At 46.2% G+C, this 24,131-nt stretch overlaps 1 protein-coding gene across 1 annotated transcript in view; it reads left to right on the forward strand.

The window, feature by feature from the left end:
* Positions 1-24,131, forward strand: part of ATRN (attractin) — a gene marked incomplete at both ends in the record, with an annotated part of 98,554 nt that overhangs the window by 29,084 nt on the left and 45,339 nt on the right. Inside the window, 7 exons of the mRNA XM_083367078.1 lie at positions 553-643; positions 4,572-4,815; positions 7,424-7,607; positions 11,181-11,335; positions 17,863-17,947; positions 22,255-22,475; positions 23,697-23,818. Coding sequence (XP_083223204.1) covers positions 553-643; positions 4,572-4,815; positions 7,424-7,607; positions 11,181-11,335; positions 17,863-17,947; positions 22,255-22,475; positions 23,697-23,818 — 1,102 coding nt within the window. The remainder of the gene's footprint in view (positions 1-552; positions 644-4,571; positions 4,816-7,423; positions 7,608-11,180; positions 11,336-17,862; positions 17,948-22,254; positions 22,476-23,696; positions 23,819-24,131) is intronic.

Consider the following 24,131-nt stretch of genomic DNA (forward strand, 5'->3'; position numbering starts at 1 on the left):
CTCCTCCTCCTCCTCCTCCTCCTCCTCCTCCCTAACCCCACGCCCTTCTAGCACTGATGATGCTACTAGTTGCCTGCAAGGAAACCACCCAGTCAGAGAACACCAAGTACCCCACAGTTGCCTCCGCCTCCTCCTCCTGCTCCTCCTCCTCCTCCTCCTCCTCCTCCTCCTCTGCAAACCCCCCTCCCTTCTAGCACTGATGACGTTCCCTAGTTGGGTGATGAAACGTCTGCAAGAAAACCACCCAGCTCAGAGAGTACCAGGGACCCCCCCTCATTTGAACTTTGAGCTCCAAATATTCTCCTCTATTCATTTTCTGGCTCTGGAGGATTTTATTCAACCGACACAGCGGTAAAGAAACCCTGGCCGTGTGGAGACCTTTTAGAGGCCCATCTTAATTCCTCCAGAGGAGACGTTGCTTAAATATCCCCGGTCTTTCTCCGTCTGGCTTTCCCTTCTTTTGTCCTCGGTGTGGCGAGGACAACAACGGTCGTGTTCTCCGGGGCGGAAGGAGACGGGCGTTGTGTTTTGTGCTTTTTTTTTATTGCACAGGTATAACCTGGAGTCCAGAGAATGGATGACCCTGGGAAGTTCCGTGAACACCGTGGGGATCAGATACGGGCATTCGATAGCCTTACACGAAGTAAGTGGCTTTTAAATGAATGAATGAATGAATGAATGAATGAATGAATGAATGAATGAATGAATGAATGAATAAATTTACGTCCTCGAGACTTTTTTAACTTGGCTCGGTTCTGAAACCTGGCTTAGATCGAAGTGATGGAGCTAGTCCTCATGTTATGACGGTGTCTTTAGTGACCACTTGAAGTCCCAATGGCCCTGAACCTGTCACAGTTCCAATAGACGAAAACCCTTTAAAAGAACTTCAAGGATTTCTTCCTTAAAGAAGATTTTATTTGGGAAACAAGATATGGGCACATACAAAGGTGAAGCCAAGTTAAAAATCCCCTCCCTCAGGCTACAGAGTTACACATTGCAATTCCCATCCCAATTTGCTGTCATAAATCACATTCACCAATTGTTTCAAAAGGCTGGCTCTCCTCCCAGGAATTTTGTTGTGCCAAAATATTATCGGCATTCACCTTGGTTCTCGCACACAGAGGTTGTTTTGGCTAACTGAAAACTACGCCTCCCCTCCTTTAGCAAAAATCTGGAAACTAATATTGGGTATGTCTAGGCCAGGGGTAGGCAACCTTGGCTCTTTGATGACTCGTGGACTTCAACTCCCAGAATTCCTGAGCCAGCATGGGGGAAACTATGGCCCCTTCACGACTCGTGGACTTCAACTCCCAGAATTCCTGAGCCAGCATGGGGATAACTATGGCCCCTTCACGACTCGTGGACTTCAACTCCCAGAATTCCTGAGCCAGCATGGCTCAGCTTGGAAACCTTTCCCTTTCCTCTCAGCTTGGCTGGCACAGGAATTCTGGGAGTTGAAGTCCACGAGTCATAAAGCGGCCTAGGCCTAGGCCAGGGGTAGGCAACCTTGGCTCTTTTATGACTCATGGACTTCAACTCCCAGAATTCCTGAGCCAGCACGGCTCAGCTTGGAAACCTCTCCCTTTCCCCTCAGCAAGGCTGGCTCAGGAATTCTGGGAGTTGAAGTCCACGAGTCATCAAAGAGCCAAGGTTGCCTACCCCTGGGTTAGGGTTAGGGTAAGGTTTAAGGTTAGGGGTAGGGCAGGGGTAGGCAACCTTGGCTCTTTTATGACTTGTGGACTTCAACTCCCAGAATTCCTAAGCCAGCATGGAGGAAACCTTGGCTCTTTTTTTTTATTGAAAAGTTTTAAAATACAGTTTTCCTTTAAAAAAACCCCCCTCCCCCTCTCCCTCCTCCCTCCCCTGCCTCCCCCCCTACTTCCCCTCCTCCCCCCCTCCCCCCCCCCGACTTCCCAGAGCAAAATACAAGGTATATATCTAAAAAGCAATCATAAACAATCATATACTAACAATTATAAACTCTAAAATCCATCACTCTCTAGCTTATATAGAGTAAACCAATCCTTAATAATACTAAATATGTATAAAGAACTAAAATAAAAGAAAACTAGCGTCATTCCCATCTATGTTCTTCCACAATTCACTATTTCCTAAACAAATTCTCATTTACACATCACAAGCACCTATCCCTATTAACCTCTCTAGCCAAAATAGGCTATAATAGATAGTTCTTACACAAATTAACCCGCATTAACCCACAAAACTTTCTTCCTCTTCCTCTGTAGTAAATTGTCCATTAATTCCAAATTGAAGATTTTGTTACCATACATATCATCCCAAAACTCTTAAAAACACAACTACCACTTGACTGTAAATATGTTGTGGAAGTTCCATAGATTTCTACTGGTCTTATTTTTTTATCTTTTTTGAGCGTTTTAAGGCAGCACGCGTCACCCTCTGTTCTCTAGGATCATCCAAAAGAGTTGCAGCTTGATCTCCTCCTGTACCATTCTCGTCTATCTGTCCATCTTCATCCTCTTGATGTTCTCCTTCTCCAGATCCCTCTGCAGCTTCCAAAAGTGTTGATGGGGTTGCTTTTAAGACATTGTTGTAAAAATCATGCGCTTGCTTCACAGTACCCAAACAGTACCTTTTGCCTTCATACATGAAGCTCAACCCAGCTGGGATCTCCCATCTGAACCTTATATCTCTTTGCTTGAGCTCTTGCACAAGAAATATAAAGTCCTTCCTTCTCTTTAAAATCTTTGGAGGAATTTCTTTTAGAACCAAAACTTCTTGACCAGCAATCACAACTTTAGTATCATAGGCAGCTTGTATAACTTCATCTCTAATTTCCCTTTTTACAAAATAAACCACCACATCTCTAGGCAACTTTCTCTGTTTAGCAATCCACGAGTTCACACGAAACACTTTGTCCATGCCTTGTTTTATTTCAGATGCTGGATGGTTCAATACCACCTCAAAAGCCTCAGAAACTAGCTGCTTTAAATCTTCCTTAATATTCTCTTTTAGGCCTCTAATTCTAACAGCAAACTGCATCTGGTAAAATTGAGTCAGACTCAGTTCGCTGTCCATTTTGTCTTTTAAATCTTCAATTTCCAATACTTTTGCTTCTAATATAGCATTCTTTTGAGTCAGATCTTCCACTTTGTCATCCAGCACCTCCACACATTTAGCTACTTTATGCACTGAGGACAAAATGTCTACCTTCATCTCTCTGAATTTCTGTTCCATCCTTTCTTCCATTCTCTGCTCCAATTTCTCCAATTTCTCCTCCATCTGTACAAATTTAACACCCATTGACTCCAAAATTAACTGGGTATGTTTTTCAAGATCCTTCAATGTCAATACATCGGGAGAATGCAACGCCTGCAGTAATGATTGTTGTTGCACCGGAGAATTTCCAGCACTCCGAAAAGTTCTAGGGGGAGGTTTAGCCGCCATCTTTTACTTACAATTGTGACGCACTTTCACTTTAAGTTTTAAGCAAAGTCCATCAAGCTCGAGAGTAAAATAAAATAATCCTCTTCATCTCTTCATCTTTCCCTCTTGTACTGCTCTGCCTGCTCTTTCCCTTTCATAGTCTCTCCTTCAAGCAGGGATGGTCGCAGACGCCTGGCTCTGCTCCATGAAGTCCGGAGCAGAGACGCTAGCCAGCTGGGAGCAGCCCAGGCTACGGGGGAGTTCAATCCTTCAGCCGCCCAAGCTCCAAGCTCAGGCGGCCCCGGAGAACTCGACCCCTACCTGGGGGCTCACCCCCTCCTCTTCTCCCGAGGAGGGGGCTTCAAATTCGCCCGAACAGCTGATCGGCGCTGTTTCGGGCGAAAAATCACACAGCTGAGCCGCGGGCAGCCCGGGAAGGCTGTCTCCGGCGCCGCGGAGCCACCGGAAGTCGAAACCTTGGCTCTTTTATGACTCATGGACTTCAACTCCCAGAATTCCTAAGCCATCTTAGCTCAGCTTGGAAACCTCTCCCTTTCCCCTTAGCATGGCTGGCTCAGGAATTCTGGGAGTTGAAGTCCACGAGTCATAAAGCGGCCTAGGCCAGGGGTAGGCAACCTTGGCTCTTTGATGACTCGTGGACTTCAACTCCCAGAATTCCTGAGCCAGCATGGCTCAGTTTGGAAACCTCTCCCCTTCCCCTCAGCGTGGCTGGCTCAGGAATTCTGGGAGTTGAAGTCCACGAATCATAAAAGAGCCAAGGTGGCCTACCCCTGGTGTAGTTTAATGAAGAGAAGGATGAGGGGGTTAGGATAGGAGCCTTCCAGTATCTCAGGGGCTGCCCCAAAGAAGAGGCAGTCAAGCTCTATCCCCCTTAGTGTTTTCTGTCTCATAAGCTAATACAATTCTTATTCTGTCAATTAAATAAAAATATCATTCTTACATTCATGGATTGAAAATGAAAGAGAAAGAAGACTCCGTTTATTTTAGAACATGGGATACTTTTTTTTTAATCATTGGCTAAAAAAAAACACGAGGTAGAGAGAAAGGAACTGGAGATGTATTAGTAAACTAGACATTGAAACCCATACAATATATTGCTGATAATATATAAATATATATATAAATATCCTCTCTCTTTCTTCCAGAACAAAATCTACATGTATGGAGGCAAAGTGGACGAAAGCGGCAACGTAACCAGTCAGCTCTGGCTGTTCCACATCTCCAACCACTCCTGGACTCCCCTGGTGCCAAAGGCCAAGGAGCAGTACGCTGTGGTGGGCCACTCGGCCCACATTGTCACCCTGGAGGACGGCGCGGTGGTGATGCTGGTCCTCTTCGGCCACTGCCCTCTTTACGGCTACATCAGCAGCGTGCAGGAGTACAACCTAGGTGAGCGTTGGCTTGGCGTGACTGTCACTCTTGCAAAGAACAGAATAACGACAAGAGTCGGAAGGGACCTGGGAGGTCATCTAGTTCAACCCCCTGCTCAGGCAGGAAAGCCTACACCATTCCAGACAAATGGCTGTCCCGTCTCTTCTTGGAAAGCCTCCAGCGATGGAGCAGTCACAGCTTCTGGAGGCGGGTCGTTCCACTGGGTTAATCGTTCTCACGGTCAGGAAATTTGTCCTTAATTTCAGGTTGCTTCTCTCCTTGATTGGTTTCCAGCCGCTGTGGCTTGCCTTGCCTTCTGGAGCTTTGGAGAAGAGGTTGAACCCCTGTGATAGTCCGCGCCCCCCCCCCAAGTACTGGAAGGCAGCTATCATGTCACCCCTACTTCTTTTCTTTGTTAGGCATAATAACAGTGTTGGAAATAACGGATGGAAACTAATCAAGGAGAGAAGCAACCTAGAACTAAGGAGAAACCTCCTGACAGTTAGAACAATCAACCAGTGGAACAAACTGCCTCCAGAAGGTGTGAATGCTCCAACACTGGAAGTTTTTAATAAGAGACTGGACAGCCATTTGCCTGAAATGGTACAGGGTTTCCTGCCTGAACAGGGGGTTGGACTAGATGACCTCCCAGGTCCCTTCCAACTTTACTTTTGTGATTATGATTATGAAAGGACCTTCAAGGTCTTCTAGGCCCTACCTACACCATTTCAGACAGGTGGCTATCCAGTTTCTTCTTAAAAATCTCCGGTGATGAAGAACCTAAATTTCTGGAGGCAAGCTGTTCCACTGGTGAATTGTTCTCACTTTCAAGTCTTCCTCCTCTTCCTCCTCCTCCTTCTCCTCCTCCTCCTCTCTGCAAACACCCCTCCCTTCTAGCACTGATGACGTTCCCTAGTTGGGTGATGAAACGTCTGCAAGAAAACCACCAAGCTCAGAGAGCACCAAAGGACCCAACAGTCCACCTCCTCCTCCTCCTCCTCCTCCTCCCCCTCCCCCTCCTCCTCCTCCTCCTCTTCCTACTCCTCCTCCTCCTCCTCCTCCCCTCTGCAAACCCCACACCCTTCTAGCACTGATTGGGTTACCTAGTTAGGTGATGAAACGTCTGCAAGAAAACCACCAACCTCAGAGAGCACCAAGGACCCAACAGTCCTCCTCCTCCTCCTCCTCCTCCTCCTCCTCCTCCTCCTCCTCCTCCTCCTCCTCCTCCTCCCCCTCCTCCCTGCAAACCCCATACCCTGAGCTACAAAGGTTCTCCTTTAATTATTTCTTCTCCCTTGGCCTCCGAGCCTCACTTGGCAGACGTTTCCCTCTGAGATCTTTAGCACTCTTCTGCTTTTTCTGGATCTCCTCGTTTCGATCTCGGTCTCCTTGATCCCTTATGAACTCTAAACCCTCTTGAGCCGAGCGGGTGTCTCTTCACTCTAGTGTGGTGTTTTGTCCCCGAATCTCTTAGCCGCAGGGCAGGTAAACATCCAGGTATAAGTAGATGACAGAAATCCTAATGATGGTATGTTAGCTCTTTAACATCCTGCTTAGCGTGTGTGTTTGCGTGCGTAGGAACACAGCTTCTGTTTATCATCCCGATGTAGACATTGACTGGATCTCTAGCGGAGAAGCAACTATTGAGAAACTACGTACTTGAAAACAAGGAGGGACATCAATTTTAAGTCCTTGACTTAAAGCCGTTCATTTAGCAACCGTTTGGAGTTTCAACAGACTCAGGGTTGTTTTTCACGCTTACAACTGCCACGATCATGGGATCAAAATTCAGACTCTAGGCAACTGACTCATATTTATGACGGTCTCAGTGTCGTGTGATCATTCTGACAAGCAAAGTCAACGGGGAAAGCCAGATTCGTTTGACAGTCGTGTTATTAACTTAACAGCCGTAGTGATTCGCTTAATGGCGGTGGCTCGAAAAGTCATGCAGTGGGGCAAAATTCGCTTAACAACTGCCTCGCTTAGCAACGGAAATGTTGGGCTTCCATGGTCGCCGTAAGCCGAGGACCGGCTGGATTAAGGAAGGTCACTTGTGTTTTTGAAACGTATGTTGCTAAGTGAAACAGCTGTTAAGTGAATTTTGCCCCATTTTACCACCTTTCTGGCCACAGTCGTTAAGTGAATCGCTGCAGTTGTTAAGTCAGTAACACGGTTGTTAAGTGAATCAGGCTTCCCAAGTTGACTTTGCTTGTCAGAAGGTCGCAAAAGGGGTTCATGTGACCCCGGGACGCTGTGACCATCGTAAATAGGAGCCAGTGGCCCAAGCAACCGAATTTTGATCACATGACTGCGAGGTGTGTGTGTGTGTGTGTGTGTGTGTGTGTGTGTTTGTGTGTGTGCACTGCAACGGTCATAAGTGTGGAAAACTGTCATAAGTCCCTTTTTTCAGTGCTGTTGTAACTTTGAACGGTCACTAGAAGGAAGTTTGTAAGCTGTGGAGTACCTGCAACCACGCTCCTCGATCAATTAGCTAAAATATTGCCATGACTGAGGATTGTGGTATCCGAGCATCTTCGGAGTACAAGTTACAGTTGCCCAGTTAAACATCTGTGGTATAGTGCAGTTCTGCACAGCTGGCTCACGTCTGCCCCTCCTTCTCTCCTAGCCACGAACACGTGGAGCATCTTACAAACCAGAGGAGCCCTGGTGCAAGGAGGGTATGGCCACAGCAGTGTGTACGACCCACACTCCTGGTCCATCTACACACATGGAGGCTACAAGGCTTTCAGCGCTAACAAATACAGGCTGACGGACGACCTGTACAAATACGAAGTTCGTAAGTACAAGTGGTAAGTAGATTTATTGAGTTGTGGAGCCTGGTGTGTGTGTGTGTGTGTGTGTGTGTGTGTGTGAGAGAGAGAGAGAGAGAGAGAGAGAGAGAGAGAGAGAGAGAGAGGGAGGGAGGGAGGGAGGGAGGGAGGGAGGGAGGGAGACAGACAGACAGACAGACAGACAGACAGACAGACAGACCAGGGGTAGGCAACCTTGGCTCTTTTATGACTCGTGGACTTCAACTCCCAGAATTCCTGAGCCAGCCATGCTGAGGGGAAAGGGAGAGGTTTCCAAGCTGAGCCAGGCTGGCTGAGGAATTCTGGGAGTTGAAGTCCACAAGTCATGAAGGAGCCATAGTTCCCCCATGCTGGCTCAGGAATTCTGGGAGTTGAAGTCCACAGGTCATAAAAGAGCCAAGGTGGCCTACCCCTGGCCTAGACTTTCAGCTGCTCCCGTAGGAGAAGATGGAGGCCAAAACGCCAGGAGACCCTTGGTCCAGCTTCAGCTTCATGGGCTGCCCTAGAATCAGAGAGGCCGAAGATGGTCTCCTCATCTCTTCCTCAGCTAGTCCTCGGCTTACGACCACGATCGAGCCAACATTTCTGTTGCTAAGCGAGTCAGCCGTTGGGAGTGGGTTTTGCCTCATTTTATGACCCTTTCTTGCCACATTTGTCAAGTGTTCTTAAATTAGGACCCAGTGGTGTAGTGAATCTGGGCCTCCTCATCGACTTCGCTTGTTGGAAGCTGAGGGGCAGAGACACAGACGGTGATCAGCTGACTCCGTTTTGCTTAGCAACAGAAATTTTTGGCCTCCATTGCTGTCAAAAGTCGAGAAGTAGCTGTAGTCTGTCTTCTTCTTCAGTGGAACTGCTTGCCTCCAGGAACTGTGGGCGCTCCATCACTGGAGGTGTTTTAAGGAGAGACTGGACAGTCAGTTGTCTGAGATGGTAGAGGGTCTCCTGCTTGAGCAGGGGGCTGGACTAGAAGACCTCCAAGGTCCTTCTATTCTATTCTATTATTCTATTCTATTCTATTCTATTCTATTCTATTCTATTCTATTCTATTCTATTCTATTCTATTCTATTCTATTCTATTCTATTCTATTCTATTCTATTCTATTCTATTCTGCTCTGTAATTCTATTCTATTCTCTATTCTATTCTTATTTCTTTATTCTATTCTATTCTATTCTATTCTATTCTATTCTATTCTATTCTATTCTATTCTATTCTATTCTATTCTATTCTATTCTATTCTATTCTATTCTATTCTATTCTATTCTATTCTATTCTATTCTATTCTATTCTATCCTTCTTCTATTCTGTTCTAATTCTATTCTGCTTTCTCTCCTATTCTCTATTCTGTTCTATTCTAATTCTATTCTATTCCATTCCATTCCATTCCATTCCATTCCATTCCATTCCATTCCATTCCATTCCATATTTTCTATTCTATTCTATTCTATTCTATTCTATTCTATTCTATTCTATTCTATTCTATTCTATTCTATTCTATTCTATTCTATTCTATTCTATTCTATTCTATTCTATTCTGCTCTGTAATTCTATTCTATTCTCTATTCTATTCTTATTTCTTTATTCTATTCTATTCTATTCTATTCTATTCTATTCTATTCTATTCTATTCTATTCTATTCTATTCTATTCTATTCTATTCTATTCTATCCTTCTTCTATTCTGTTCTAATTCTATTCTGCTTTCTCTCCTATTCTCTATTCTGTTCTATTCTAATTCTATTCTATTCCATTCCATTCCATTCCATTCCATTCCATTCCATATTTTCTATTCTATTCTATTCTATTCTATTCTATTCTATTCTATTCTATTCTATTCTATTCTATTCTATTCTATTCTATTCTATTCTATTCTATTCTATTCTATTCTATTCTATTCTATTCTATTCTATTCTATTCTGCTCTGTAATTCTATTCTATTCTCTATTCTATTCTTATTTCTTTATTCTATTCTATTCTATTCTATTCTATTCTATTCTATTCTATTCTATTCTATTCTATTCTATTCTATTCTATTCTATTCTATTCTATTCTATTCTATTCTATTCTTATTTATTCTATTCTATTCTATTCTATTCTATTCTATTCTATTCTAATTTCTGTTCTATTCTATTTCATTCATTATTTTATCTATTGTATTGTATTCCATTCCATTCCATATCCCATCCCATCCCATCCCATCCTAGTCTAGTCTATATTCTGTTCTGTTCTATTCTATTCTCTATTCTATTGTCTATTCTATATTCTATTCTTTTTCCAAGTATCAGCATCTTGTCCGGAGAGCTGCATCTTCACATAATGTGTCCAGGGTAGAATAATTTGACCCTGATCCTTTAGGCCTGAACTACGGATGGATGAATGCAGATTCTCTTTTTTTTTTTTTTTTACTACTCTCTTACGTTTCGCTAGAACATAGTTTCTGAATATAGTTCAAACACCTATCGGTTTTGGCAAGAACGCGCCACAGAGAATTGCTTTTGATACGTTTGAGTCACGTGCATTAAAAACGCACCTTTTTTTCCCTCTAAAAAGAACATATTGCCGATTCGGGCAGAAACAAGACGGGTTCAGCTCGTGAACCGACATGCGCAGAAGCCGTGCGCCTTATAAACAGGCCCGTCCTGATGTGATACGTAGGAACAAAGTAGTGCCGTGGCTAATTAACGCAAAAATGTTTGGGGAGTGACTGGTTTAGTTAAGATATTTGGTTCCAGCTGATAGGAGAGAAGTCCCTATTTTAAAGTTCTTTGTTTCAGCCGGCTGAAGGTGTACATTTTGGAGAGCCTATATATTTTCTTGGGAGGTGTTTCAGTGCGTGAGCATTTTGAATTAGAGCATCGGGCTTAAAGATGTACCTGGTTGGAATCAGACAGAAGATTACCTTGTTTGCCTCAAAGAGAAAATCGGATTTTATGGTTTTGACTGGAGACAAATCTCGCTAAAATCTTTATCAAGGAAGGGGAATATAACGGAGAGATAAGGCAGGAACGAGCATGCCAAAGTATGGAAGTTTTTAAGAAGAGACTGGACAGCCATTTGTCCAAAATGCTGTAGGGTTTCCTGCCTGAGCAGGGGGTTGGACTAGATGACCTCCAAGGTCCCTTCCAACTACTACTACTACTACTACTATTATTATTATTATTATTTCCCAGGGTTTTCCCTACGAAGCTAAAACTGCTTCCGCCCCCCCCAGCTGGTTTTCTCACGGTTTTTTTTTGGAAATTACCGGCAATTTCCTCCCACAACCGTAGAGGAAAACATCGGAGAAAGATTTAAGGGGAAATAATATCCAATAAAGGCACCTCTCTGCTTTTTCTCTCCTCGGAGTTTTTAACTGGCTTTAGTAGGAGTCGGCGATCGCTCGATTCAATTTCGTTTTTTTTCCCTTTTCTTCCTTTTTTGGCTCTTCTGATCCTTCGCTGCATCTCGCCAAGATGGGTGTTATTTGGGCATTTTTTTTAATTTTTTTTTTTTGTAGTTAAGACGTGCGCAGCCGAGGAGCGCGAGGCGGAGGTGGTTTCTGAACGAACGCCTGTTCTCCTTCTCTCCTTTCTCCAGGACTATTTTGAAAGAGAGCCGATTCTCCCGGTATTTGCATTCGGCGGTGATTGTCAGTGGGACCATGCTGGTTTTCGGAGGCAACACCCACAACGACACCTCCATGAGCCAGGGGGCGAAGTGCTTCTCTTCAGATTTCATGGCCTATGACATAGGTACGCGCCAAGTCAGCGGGGAATTAAATCCCCACTAATAAAAGTGAAATAAAAGCAAGGGCTACACTCTGCTGATTACAACCCCAACATGCTTTTTTTCAGCGGGCAACTGGACTTTCAGGGTTTTTTTTGTGTTTGTTTGAAGGCGTCTCGCTTCTCATCCAAGGAGTTTCTTCTGCTCTGACTGGATGGTGGGGAAAATGGAAGGATTTATGCTCCTTGCAGACGGCTGGTTATTTGCCTTCTTTTAGAGCAGGGGTCTTCAAACGTGGCCCTTTGATGACTCGTGGACTTCAACTCCCAGAATTCCACAGCCAGCGAGCCTGGCTGAGGAATTCTGGGAGTTGAAGTCCACAAGTCATCAAAGATCCAAGTTTGAAGACCCCTGACATAGACCTTTAAAAGGAGTGGACTTTGACTCCCAGAATTCCTCAGCCAGCATGTCTGGCTGAGGCATTCTGGGAGTTGAAGTCCATGAGTCATCAAAGGGCCAAGTTTGAAGACCCCTGATACAGACTTTTAAGAGGAGTGGACTTCAACTCCTAGGAATTCTGGGAGTTGAAGTCCACAAGTCATCAAAGGGCCCAGTTTGAAGACCCCTGACATAGACCTTTCCTAGAATTCCTCAGCCTGCATGTCTGGCTGAGGCATTCTGGGAGTTGAAGTCCACAAGTCATCAAAGGGGCAAGTTTGAAGACCCCCCTGATATAAACTTTAAGAGGAGTGGACTTCAACTCCCAGAATTCCTCAGCCTGAATGCCTGGCTGAGGAATTCTGAGAGTTGAAGTCCACAAGTCATAAAAGGCCGAAGTTTGAAGACCCCTGACATAGACCTTAAGAGGAGTGGACTTCAACTCCCAGAATTCCTCAGCCAGCGTGCCTGGCTGAGGAATTCTGGGAGTCGAAGTCCACAAGTCACAAAAGGGCCATGTTCGAAGACCCCTGTTTTAGAGAGTTGTGGAGGCCTTTCAGTAGAGTGGGAGGGATACGAGAGACACACACACACCCCTTCTCCTGTCACCAACACAGTCCTTTCAGCAGTTCCAAGATGGCTCCCCACCCACTTGCACCACTTCGGTGACCCCGAGGACACCAAGTGGCCTCAACGCCTCTCTGAAAGGATGCAAATGGCCGGCTGTCTGCAAGGAGTATAAATTCGTTTCCCACCATCCAGTCAGAGCTGAAGAAGCTTCTTGGAGGAGAAGCGAAACCTCTTCAAAGGTAAACCGGAAAGTCCAGTTGCTTCCTAAGGAAAAAGCACCATTGGGATAACCACGATCTGGATTGACCGAGAACCTCCGTTGACATTTAGCCCAACTGGGGGGAAAATGGAAGAGACGGCAAAGGAACTTCTTCTGGCGTGGCTTGGCTTGTCTCTCCGTTCTTTGAGGGGGAGATTTCTTCCAACTCTCTATAAAAAGGCGAAATCAATTACAGGCAGTCCTCGGCTTAACGACCGCGATTGTGCCCCCATACTTCCGTCGGCAAGGGAGACATATTTGTTAGGCGAGTTTTGCCCCACTCTACGACTTTTCTGGCCACGGTCGTTTTAAGCGAATTCCCCTCAGTTGAGAAGTTAGCCAACCCGGTCGTTAAACGAGCCTGGCTTCCCCCACTGACTTTGCTTGTCGGAAGGCCGCCGAAGGGGATCGCGCGACTTTGGGACGCAGCAACGGGCGTTCAGTATGAATCGGTTGCCAACCCTTTGAATTTCGATCACCTGATCCCGGGGAACACTATAAAGGTCACGAGTGCGAAACACGGTGGTCAGTCGTAACTTTGAACGGTCACTAAACGAACTGTCGTAAGTCGGGGACTGCCCGTAATCCGTTTGGGAGACAGTGGAAGAGACCCCCAAGGGAGGTTTTTCTGACGTGGCTCTGCTTGAGTTCCTGTCCCTTGAACGGGAGATTCCTTTTGTTGATCAAAAGTCGGAAACCTGTTATGGGCAGTCCTCATCTTATGACCACCGTTGAGTCCAGCCGTTCTGTTATTAAGCGAGACAGTGGCGAAGCGAGTTTCGCCCCGTTTTATACCAGTTTTCTGGCCACAGTCGTTAAAGGGAATCCCTCTGGTCGTTAAGCAAGTCACACAGTTGTTAAGCGAGACTGGCTTTCCCCCATTGACTCTGCTGGTTACAAGGTCGCAAAAGGGGATTGCGTTTCCCCCCCGCCGGGACACTGCGACCGTCATAATTACGAGTCGGTTGCCGAGCATCTGAATTTTGATTCCGTGACCACCGGGGCGTGGGGGATTCTTGCAAGCGAAACAGGATCCTAAGTCCCTTTTTCAGCGCCGTCGTGACTTTCAAACGGTCGTTAAGCGGACGGTCGCTAAGTCGGAGAGTCCCTGTAGATATGCAAATAGAGCTCAGGTAACATATGAAAATAAGGGACGCGGTGGCTCAGTGGGTTAGGACGCTGAGCTTGTCGATCAGAAGGTCGGCAGTTTGGCGGGTCGAATCCCGAGTGCCGCGTAGCAGAGTGAGCGCCTGTTACCCGTCCCAGCTTCTGCCCACCTAGCAGTTCGAAAGCACGTAAAAAATGCAAGTAGAAAAATAGGGACCACTCCGGTGGGAAGGGAACAGCGTTCCGTGTGCCTTTGGCGTCTAGTCATGCCGGCCACATGACCACGGAGACGTCCTCGGACAAGCGCTGGCTCTTCGGCTTTGAAACGGAGATGAGCACCGGCCCCTAGTCGGAAACGACTAGCACGCGTGTGCGGGGGAACCTTTACCTTTTTACTAACATGCATCAATGTTTTATTTTTGGGGGGGGGGTTGTTTGTTTTTTGGTGCCTCCTGTCCAGCTGTATGTTCCTGTGGGCTGTTTTGAGTCCCTGCGGTGACAGGCGTCAATCTGGGCCTTTTTCCAAAATCAGATCGCCAGACGAGGGCAGCAGTCACTCAATCCTTCCTGCCGGGTGCTCAGTTCAAGAGGAGGAACAGATCCGTTTAGAATTAACGTCAGGCCCTCGTTTAATGCCATCCCAGTTTGTTTGCTTTAAATCAGGCGTGCCCAAAGCGCAACCACAGGGGCACTCGCGAACCTGAACAGCTAGTATTGTTCTCTCACAAGAGTGGGAGACGGTGAGTTCTAGTCCTGCCTTAGGAAGGAAAGCTGGCTGGGTGACTTTGGGCCAATCACCAGGAGACGGTGAGTTCTAGTCCTGCCTTAGGCAAGAAATCAGGGTGAGTGACTTTGGGCCAATCACCAGGAGACGGTGAGTTCTAGTCCTGCCTTAGGCAAGAAATCAGGGTGAGTGACTTTGGGCCAATCACCAGGAGACGGTGAGTTCTAGTCCTACCTTAGGCATGAAAGCTAGCTAGGTGACTTTGGGCCAATCACCAGGAGACAATGAGCCAGTTTGGTCTAGTGGCAAAGGCACCAGGCTAAAAACCTGGAGACAGTGAGTTCTAGTGCCACCTTATCCACAAAAGCCAGCTGGGTGACTTTGGGCCAATCACCAGGAGACAGTAAGTTCTAGTTCTGCCTTAGGCATGAAAGCCAACTGGGTGACTTTGGGCCAATCACCAGGAGACAGAATTCTAGTCCTGCCTCAAGAATCAAATGTGGCTGGTTAATATTGGGCCAATCACCCCGAGATGGTGAGTTCTAGTCCTGCCGTAGGTATGAAAGCCGGCTGGGTCACTTTGGGCCAACCACCAGGAGACGGTGAGTTCTAGTCCCATTTTAGGCACGAAAGCCAGCTAGGTGAGTTTTGGCCAGTCTTTTCCTCTCAGCCAGGTCCACCTTACAGGGATGTTGTCGTGGGGAAAATAACGTGGAGAAAGGTGTTTGGGATGTGTTCCCCGCCTTGCCTTATTCGTGCAAATAAACGTGGGATAGAAATAAATAGGATAACAAAAAAATTTTTTAAAAAGGGAGGAAGCTTGCAATTTATACGCATTGACTTTATTAGGCATTTTATATGCGGCCCAAGGCAATTCCTCTTCGCTCAGTGTAGCCCAGGTGAGCCAAAGGGCTGGGATAACCATGGTTTAAAGGAAAATCTACCTAATATCTTGAGCGATTATTTCTCTCTCCCACCCCCCAATGTTGTAAGCCAGAATTAAGGGTTTATTCATCCTTTTTTTTTTCCTCTGGAGCCTTCCCATGTCTCATCTCCCACGCCATGCCAGCCTGTTGAAGCCTCTGAAGAGGCCTTCGAAACCGTAAAAAGTCTTTAGCCATCATGGCTAAGTTGACCGTAAATAACCTCCTAATATGAGCTGGGCACCGTTTCCTTGAAAATGGCACACAGAAAGCAAACACTCCTTCCTCCGTTGTAAAGGACAGTTATAAATTCCTGGGGATCCCTGAACAATAAATCTTACCGTAACTCGGCTGGGCCCAAAAAAGGTCAGGAAGGGAGTCATACTCCTTCGTTCCATAGCCTTCAGCTTTTCTCTCTTCCACTTTTGTTTCCTGGCAAAATAAAAATAAAAATAAAAATAAAAGAGAGAGAGAGAGAGAGAGAGAGAGGCATTAGTTCTGAGGGTTTCTTCTTAACTAAGAAAACTACATTTGTTAGCTTCACTGGGTACGCTGAGCTGGCATTGAAAGAAAGCTGGGGCTCCTTCAGATGCCCGTAATGCGCTGGGAGAAAAAAACAAATAAAAATGCATATATTCCTTCCCCAAACGCAACAGCGCCATTAAATCTTAAGAGCCAGCCGAATCTCTGCCAGCAATTGAAGGGGCTTACGTGGCCAGGAACGAAACGAGAACGGATTTCGTTGTATGGCCTCCGGTGTATCCACGTAGAGTAGTTCGTTTCGTGACCGAACTTACAAGGACGCTGAAAGAAAAAAAAAGGGGCGGGGGCTTACGGTTGTTTTTTTTCACACTTAACAACCGTCGGCGGTCACGCGATCAAAATTCTAACGCTCGGCAACTGGTGTGCGTTTACGACGGTTTGCGGTGTCCCGGGGTCACGCCATGCCCTTTTGCCACCCTCGGACGAGCCAAGTCAAGCGGGGAGAAGCCGGATCCACTTAACGGCGGCGTTAGCGCCATTATCAACTGCAGCGACTCCCTTAACGAGTGCGGCAAGCGAAATCGTCAGCTGGAGCAAAAACTCACTTAATGTCTGTCCCGCTTGGCAGTAGAAAATTTTGGACTCAGTCACGGTCGTCAGTCGAGGACTACGTGTAGTGCATTTTCTTACTTTCTTCCGAGTTAACATAAAGGGCAGTTTTCATCTTCCAATCCAATTTTTTTAATCCCAAAAGATGAAGGGAAGGATCTGACGACAACTGTGCGGTCCTTGGTGCTCTCTGAGCTGGGCTGTTTTCTTGCAGACGTTTCATCACCCAACTAGGGAACATCATCAGAAGGAAGTAGGGTTTAAGAGGAAGAGGAGTGGGGAGGAGGAGGAGGAGGACAAATGACAACTGTGGGGTCCTTGGTGCTCTCTGAGCTGGGCTGTTTTCTTGCAGACGTTTCATCACCCAACTAGGGAACATCATCAGAAGGAAGTAGGGTTTAAGAGGAAGAGGGGAGGAGGAGGGAGGAGGAGGAGAACTGTGCGGTCCTTGGTGCTCTCTGAGCTTGGTGGTTTCCTTGCAGACGTTTTATGACCCAACTAGGTAACATCATCAGTGCTAGAAGGGAGTGGGGTTTGCAGAGGAGGAGGAGGAGGAGAAGGAGGAGGAGGAGGAGGAGGAGTAAGAGGACTGTGGGGTCCTTGGTGGTTTCTGAGCTTAGATGTTTCCTTGCAGACGTTTCATGACCCTACTAGGTAATATCATCAGTGCTAGAAGGGAGGAAGAGGAGGAGGAGGAGGACTGTGGGGTCCTTGGTGCTCTCTGAGCTTGGTGGTTTCCTTGCAGACGTTTTATGACCCAACTAGGTAACATCATCAGTGCTAGAAGGGAGTGGGGTTTGCAGAGGAGGAGGAGGAGGAGAAGGAGGAGGAGGAGGAGGAGGAGGAGAGGAGGAAAGGAGGAGGGGGAGGAGAGGAGGAAGAGGAGGAGGAGGAAGAGGAGGAGGAGGAGGAGGAGGAGGAGGACAACTGTGGGGTCCTTGGTGCTCTCTGAGCTGGGTGGTTTTCTTGCAAGCGTTTCATGACCCAACTAGGGAACATCAGTGCAAGAAAGAAGTGCTAGAAACAAACCCCCAGTCCTTTCTGATGTTATTCCTTAATTGGGTCATGGAATGTTGCAAGGAAATCGCCAAGCTCAGAGGGCACCAAAGACCCCACAGTCCTCCTCCTCCTCCTCCTCCTGCTGATACGTTGCTGATTACTCTACCGTTACTACACCAGAGAAGTTGGGTAATGAAACGTCTGCAAGAAAGCAAGCAAGCTCGGGGACTGCCAAGGACTCCTCATTTCAATCCTGTGCTACAAATATTCCCCTTTATTGCTATTTATATTCGCGGTATAAACAACCGCCCTTTTAGAATAACTACCTTGCTTTCCGAATTATCACTGAAATTTCTGTGGGAAGAAGCAAACTTCTAACTAGGGCCCGAGTGCCGCTTGAATGCTTTTGAAACAAACTTTTTTTGTTTTCTTCCATCCTAGCTTGCGATCGTTGGTCGGTGCTTCCTCTGCCTGATCTCCCCCACGACATCAACCGGTTCGGACACTCGGCTGTGCTAAGGAACAAGTAAGGAAGCGGAGTATCTTGCGTTTGGGTGGAAAGTGGTAGTGTTGTTAGCTGTGAAGTCGTGTCTGACCCATCGCGACCCCATGGAGAACGTTCCTCCAGGCCTTCCTGTCCTCCACCATCTTCTGGAGTCCATTTAAGCTCACGCCTACTGCTTCAGTGACTCCATCCAGCCACCTCCTTCTCTGTCGTCCCCTTCTTCTCTTGCCCTCAACCTTTCCCAGCATGAGGCTCTTCTCCAGTGAGTCCTTCCTTCTCATAAGGTGGCCAAAGGATTTGAGTTTTAGCTTCAGGATCTGGCCTTCTAAAGAGCAGTCAGGGTTGATCTCCTCTAGGACTGACCGGTTGGATCGCCTTGCAGTCCAAGGAACTCGCAGGAGTCTTCTCCAGCACCAGAGTTCAAAGGCCTCCATTCGTTGGCGCTCGGCCTTTCTTATGGTCCAACTTTCACAGCCATACATTGCAGCTGGGAAGACCGTAGCCTTGACTATACGCACTTTTGTTGACAGGGTGATGTCTCTGCTTTAAAGTGGTAGTAGTAGAGGGGGGAAAAGGAGCCGGGGGCGGCGGCGTTGTAGGTTCCCAAAGAACCTTTTTGGTCTTTTTTAATTAGCTTTATTTATTTTATTTTTATTACATTTATATCCCGCCCTTCTCCGAAGACTCAGGGCGGCTTGCAAGCTTAGCAGTAGCCTTCATTCTATGTATATGCCTGCTTATTAGGGCTTTCACACACACCCCAAGCGGCATTATTACAAAGTCAGCTTAATTGCCCCCAACAATCTGGGTCCTCATTTTACCTACCTCGGAAGGATGGAAGGCTGAGTCAACCTTGAGCCTGGTGGGACTCGAACCTGCACTAATTGCAGGCAGCTGGTGTTACTTAAGGAGGCATTAGCCCACTGCTCCACCAAGGCTCCACCAAGGCTTATCGACATGTAAAAATTAAAAATGCAAAGAGAAACGAATAGGGGGAAGAAGAAAAACGTTTGATTCTCTCTCTTTTTTTGTGTGCAGGAGAATTAAGCTCGTAACATACCACCTCACCTTTTTTTTTGCTTTTTGCATAACAATACACACACAGAGTCCTTTCTGTAATAACAAGCCTATTTAACCAGCAAAACTCCAGATCAATTTTTTTTTCTAGCTCAAGCACCCAAGTCCAGAAGCAGTTTCTAAGTAGAAAGGAACTTAATTGTGTTCTTTTTTTTTTCCTGTCTTTCTTTCTTTTTAAATCAGAGCAGTCAATTAAGCCCTCTCTGCCGATGCCCTCAGCTTTTGAAGCTGTTTCGTCCATTATGGGAATCCAGGGAATTGATTCCGTTTTTTGTCCAATGGATTATTCTTGCTGCTGTCATGCCTGAAAAACCAACCACTTTAGAACTCCAAAATGTCAGTGAAACGTATCTTGTTTTAAGATATTTTCCCGGGACATTATACAGCCGCTGAAGTGCCAGTCAGTAACAGAATAATTGGAAGGGACCTTGGAGGTCTTCTAGTCCACCCCCCAGCTCAAGCAGGAGACCCTAGACCATTTTAGACAATGGCCATCCAATCTCTTCTTAAAAGACTCCAGTGATGGGGCACCCACAACCTCTGGTGGGAAGCTGTTCCACTGGTTAATTGTTCTCACTGTCAGAAAAACTTCTCCTTAGTTCTAGGTTGCTTCTCTCCTTGGTTAGTTTCCATCCGTTGCTCCTTGTCCTGCCTTCAGGGGCTTTGTAGAATAGCTTGACTCCCTCTTCTTTGGGGCAGCCCCTGAGATATTGGAACACTGCTATCATGTCACCCCTTGTCCTTCTCTTCATTAAACTAGACATTCCCAATTCCTGCAACCGTTCCTTATATGTTTTAGCTTCCAGTCCCCCAATCATCTTTGTTGCTGTTCTCTGCCCTCTTTCTAGAGTCTCAACATCTTTTTTATTTCCGCATGCTAATAAGCTGCACAGGTTAATTGTGGGAACACAACGTTTTACAAGTTTTGAAACCTGATGATTTAGCTCACGGAGTCCTCCACCCGCCCTCCTCGCTTTGAACGACAGATTCGCACTCCGTTTTTCCACCCCATTCGCTGGCTAATGGGCCTCCGATCGCAGTAAGACGGCTTAACCGCCTCCCCCCCGAAAGCCCCCATCTTAAATCATCTCTTGGGCAAAAGCCGTTTTGCGGTTCTGCCTTGCTGTTCCGAGCTGCCTTTCCTGAACTCGTCTTGTATCTCCCGCGTTCTGCTCGACTTCAGCCGAGCCCTCGCATTGTCTGCAGCTTCATCCGTCACTTCAATATCTATCTATCTATCTATCTATCTATCTGTCTGTCTGTCTGTCTGTCTGTCTGTCTGTCTATCTGTCTATCTGTCTATCTGTCTGTATATCTTTATCTATCTATCTATCTATCTATCTATCTATCTATCTCTATGTATCTATCTGTATTTCTGTATCTCTCTCTCTCTCTCTCTCTCTCTCTCTCTCTCTCAATATATATATATATACTTAGATTCCGTTAGAAAGATTTGGCTCCCCTTGAAAGGTTTCTGTTCTGCACTCCGCTCGTAATTCTGCATGTCAAAAGTTTTTTTTAAAAAAGGGAAAAAATTAAATCCAGGGCGGACTTTTTAACAGTTTTTAGATTTGTTTGGTTTAGATCAGACAAGGATACGTTGGAGAATGAATGGGTGATCAGAATCAATAGGAGAATAAATGAGGTAAGGGTGGGATACCTGGGAAAAACACTTCAGCAGAATAACTGAATTGGAAGGGACCATAGAGGTCATCTAGTCCGACCCCCTGCTTGAGCAGGACACCCTATGCAATCCCAGAAAAGTGGCTGTCCGGTCTTTTCTTGAAAATATCCAGCGTTGGAGCATTCACAACATCTGGAGGCAGGTAGTTCCACTGGTTAATTGTTCTCACCGTCAGGAAATTTCTCCTTAGTTCTAGGTTGCTTCTCTATAGAATGGAATGGAATAGAAATAGGAATAATAGGAATAGAATAGAATAGAATAGAATAGAATAGAATAGAATAGAATAGAATAGAATAGAACAGAATAGAACAGAATAGAATAGAATAGAATAGAAATAGAAATAGAATAGAATAGAATAGAATAGGTTAGAATAGAATAGAATAGGTTAGATCTCAGAGTCCTAGTGGACAATCCCTTAAATAGGAGCCAGCCGTGTGCTGCAACTGCCAAAAAAGCCAACACAATTCTAGGCTGCATTAACAGAGGGATAGAGAAAAGAGAAAAGCAACCAAGATGATCGGGGGACTGGAGGCTAAAACATATAAGGAACGGTGGCTGGAATTGGGGATGTCCAGTTTAATGAAGAGACGGACGAGGGGGGACATAATAGCAGTGTTCCAATATTTCAGGGGCTGCCCCAAAGAAGGGGGAGTCAAGCTGTTCTCCAAAGCATCTGAAGGCAGGACAAGAAGCAACGGATTGAAACTAATCAAGGAGAGAAGCAACCTAGAACTAAGGAGAAACTTCCTGACAGTTAGAACAATTAACTGGTGGAACAACCTGCCTCCAGAAGTGGTGAATGCTCCATGACTGGAGGCTTTTAAGAAGAGACTGGACAGTGATTTGTCCGAAATGGTACAGGGTTTCCTGCCTGAGCAGGGGGTTGGACTAGATGACCCCGAAGGTCCCGTCCAACTTTATTATTATTATTAGATATTGGATCTAAAATAGAATAGAATAGAATTAATAGAATAGAACAGGATAGGATAGAATAGATATTGGATCTAGAATAGAGTAGAATAGAATAGAACAGAATTACTAGAATAGAATAGAATGGAATGGAATGGAATTGAATAATAGGATAGAATAGGATAGAATTAATAGAATAGAATAGAATGGAATGGAATGGAATGGAATTGAATAATAGGATAGAATAGGATAGAATTAATAGAATAGAATAGAATGGAATGGAATGGAATGGAATAATAGGATAGGATAGGATAGAATAGATGATAGAAAAGAATAATACCATGCAGAATAGAGAATAGAGAATAGAGTAGCATACAAATATGGATAGAACAGAATAGAATTTAGAATAGAATTTAGAATAGAATACAATTTAGAACAGAAGAGAAGTAAGAGAAGCGAAAAGAGAAGAAAAGAGAAAAGAATAATAAGCAGGAGATAACTCGTTTGCCCACTCTGAAGAGCATCGATCGGTCTGGTCCAAGGGACTTACACAATATGCCCTAAAGTCACTCTTGACCGCTTCCTAGCATTCCTGGCCCGCTTGAGAGCCACGGATTAATCCCGTCCATTCTCTTTCTTTCTTTTTTTTCCCCATTAGCACCATGTACCTCTTTGGAGGCTTCAACAGCTTGCTTTTGAGCGACCTCGTAAAATATACACCTGAGAGCTGTGAAGCGTACCTCACTAAGGTCTCCTGCTTGAAGGCGGGACCTGGAGTCCGATGTGTCTGGAACGCCTCGGTTTCCCAGTGCGTCCCTTGGAAAGCGGGCCCTACACAGCAAGAACACAAAACGAATGAAGAGTGTCCCTCTTGGCTGGGTACGTATGAAACATTGGTTTTTCTCCACACTGTCTGCGTGGCCAGACCCATGGACTTCAACTCCCAGAATTCCCCAGCCAGCATGTTTTGGTCACCACAATGTAAAAAAGGCGTTGAGACTCTAGAAAGAGTGCAGAGAAGAGCAACAAAGATGATCAGGGGACTGGAGGCTAAAATATATAAGGAACAGTTGCTGGAATTGGGTATGTCTAGTTTAATGAAGAGAAGGGCGAGGGGGGACAGGATAGCAGTCTTCCAATATCTCAGGGGCTGCCCCAAAGAAGAGGGAGTCAAGCTATTCTCCAAAGCCCCTGAAGGCAGGACAAGGAGCAGTGGATGGAATCTAATCAAGGAGAGAAGCAACCTAGGAGGAACTTCCTAACAGTGAGGAGAATTAACCAGTGGAACAGCCAGCCTCCAGAAGTCGTGAATACTCCCAAAACGGGAGGTTTTTAAAAAGAGACTGGACAGCCATTTGTCTGGAATGGTATAGGGCAGGGGTAGGCAACCATGGCTCTTTTATGACTCGTGGACTTCAACTCCCAGAATTCCTGAGCCAGCATGGGGAATTATGGCTCCTTCATGACTTGTGGACTTCAACTCCCAGAATTCCTGAGCCAGCATGGGGAATTATGGCTCCTTCATGACTTGTGGACTTCAACTCCCAGAATTCCTGAGCCAGCACGGCTCAGCTTGGAAACCTCTCCCTTTCCCCTCAGCATGGCTGGCTCAGGAATTCTGGGAGTTGAAGTCCACGAGTCATAAAGCGGCCTAGGCCAGGGGCAGGCCACCTTGGCTCTTTTATGACTCGTGGACTTCAACTCCCAGAATTCCTGAGCCAGCACGGCCCAGCTCGGAAACCTCTTCCTTTCCCCTCAGCGTGCCCGGCTAAGGAATTCTGGGAGTTGAAGTCCACCAGTCATGAAGGGGCCCAGGTTGCCTACCGCTGGTATAGGATCTCCTGCATCAGCAGGGGCCTGGACTGGAAGACCTCTCAAGTCCCCTCCAGCTCTGTTATTCCGTTATTCAAAGCCTCCAGAGATAGAGCAGCCACTGTCTTCGTAAGCAGACTGACCCTCTTTTGGAGCCATCTTGTTGCCAGGAGGTTTTCCTGAGAAGTCATCTGCGTCCGTGGCTTCTTTGGGGCAGGTGCAAGGAGCCGGGGATCAATCCCGGAGGGCGGGATGCTGATGGCTCTTCTCTTCTCTTCTCTTCCCCAGCTGTGGACCAGGAGAAATGCGACCAGATCACCGACTGCTACAGCTGCACAGCCAACACCAACTGGTGCCACTGGTGCACGGAGCAGTGCCTGTCCAAGAACAGCAACTGCTCGGAAGACCAGGTGAGCCTTGGGCCATTCTGGAAAGGCTCCTCGGCCCTTCTTGGCACGGCCTTGGTTGGGGAGAGGCTGATTTAGAGGGAGGGAGGGAGGGAGGAAGAAAAAAGGAAGGAGAGGGAGGAAGGAAGGAAGGAAAATGGAAGGAAGGGGAGGGAGGAAGGAAGGAAGGAAAATGGAAGGAAGGGGAGGGAGGAAGGAAGGATGGAGGGAAGGAAGGAAGGAAGGAAAAGAGGAAGAAGGGATGGAGGGAAGGAAGGAAGAAATAAGGAAGGGGAGGGAGGAAGGAAGGAAAATGGAGGAAGGAAGGAAAAGGAAG

The sequence above is a fragment of the Vipera ursinii genome (genome assembly GCF_947247035.1).
Source record: "Vipera ursinii genome assembly, chromosome: 7".
In the NCBI taxonomy this organism is placed as follows: domain Eukaryota; kingdom Metazoa; phylum Chordata; class Lepidosauria; order Squamata; family Viperidae; genus Vipera; species Vipera ursinii.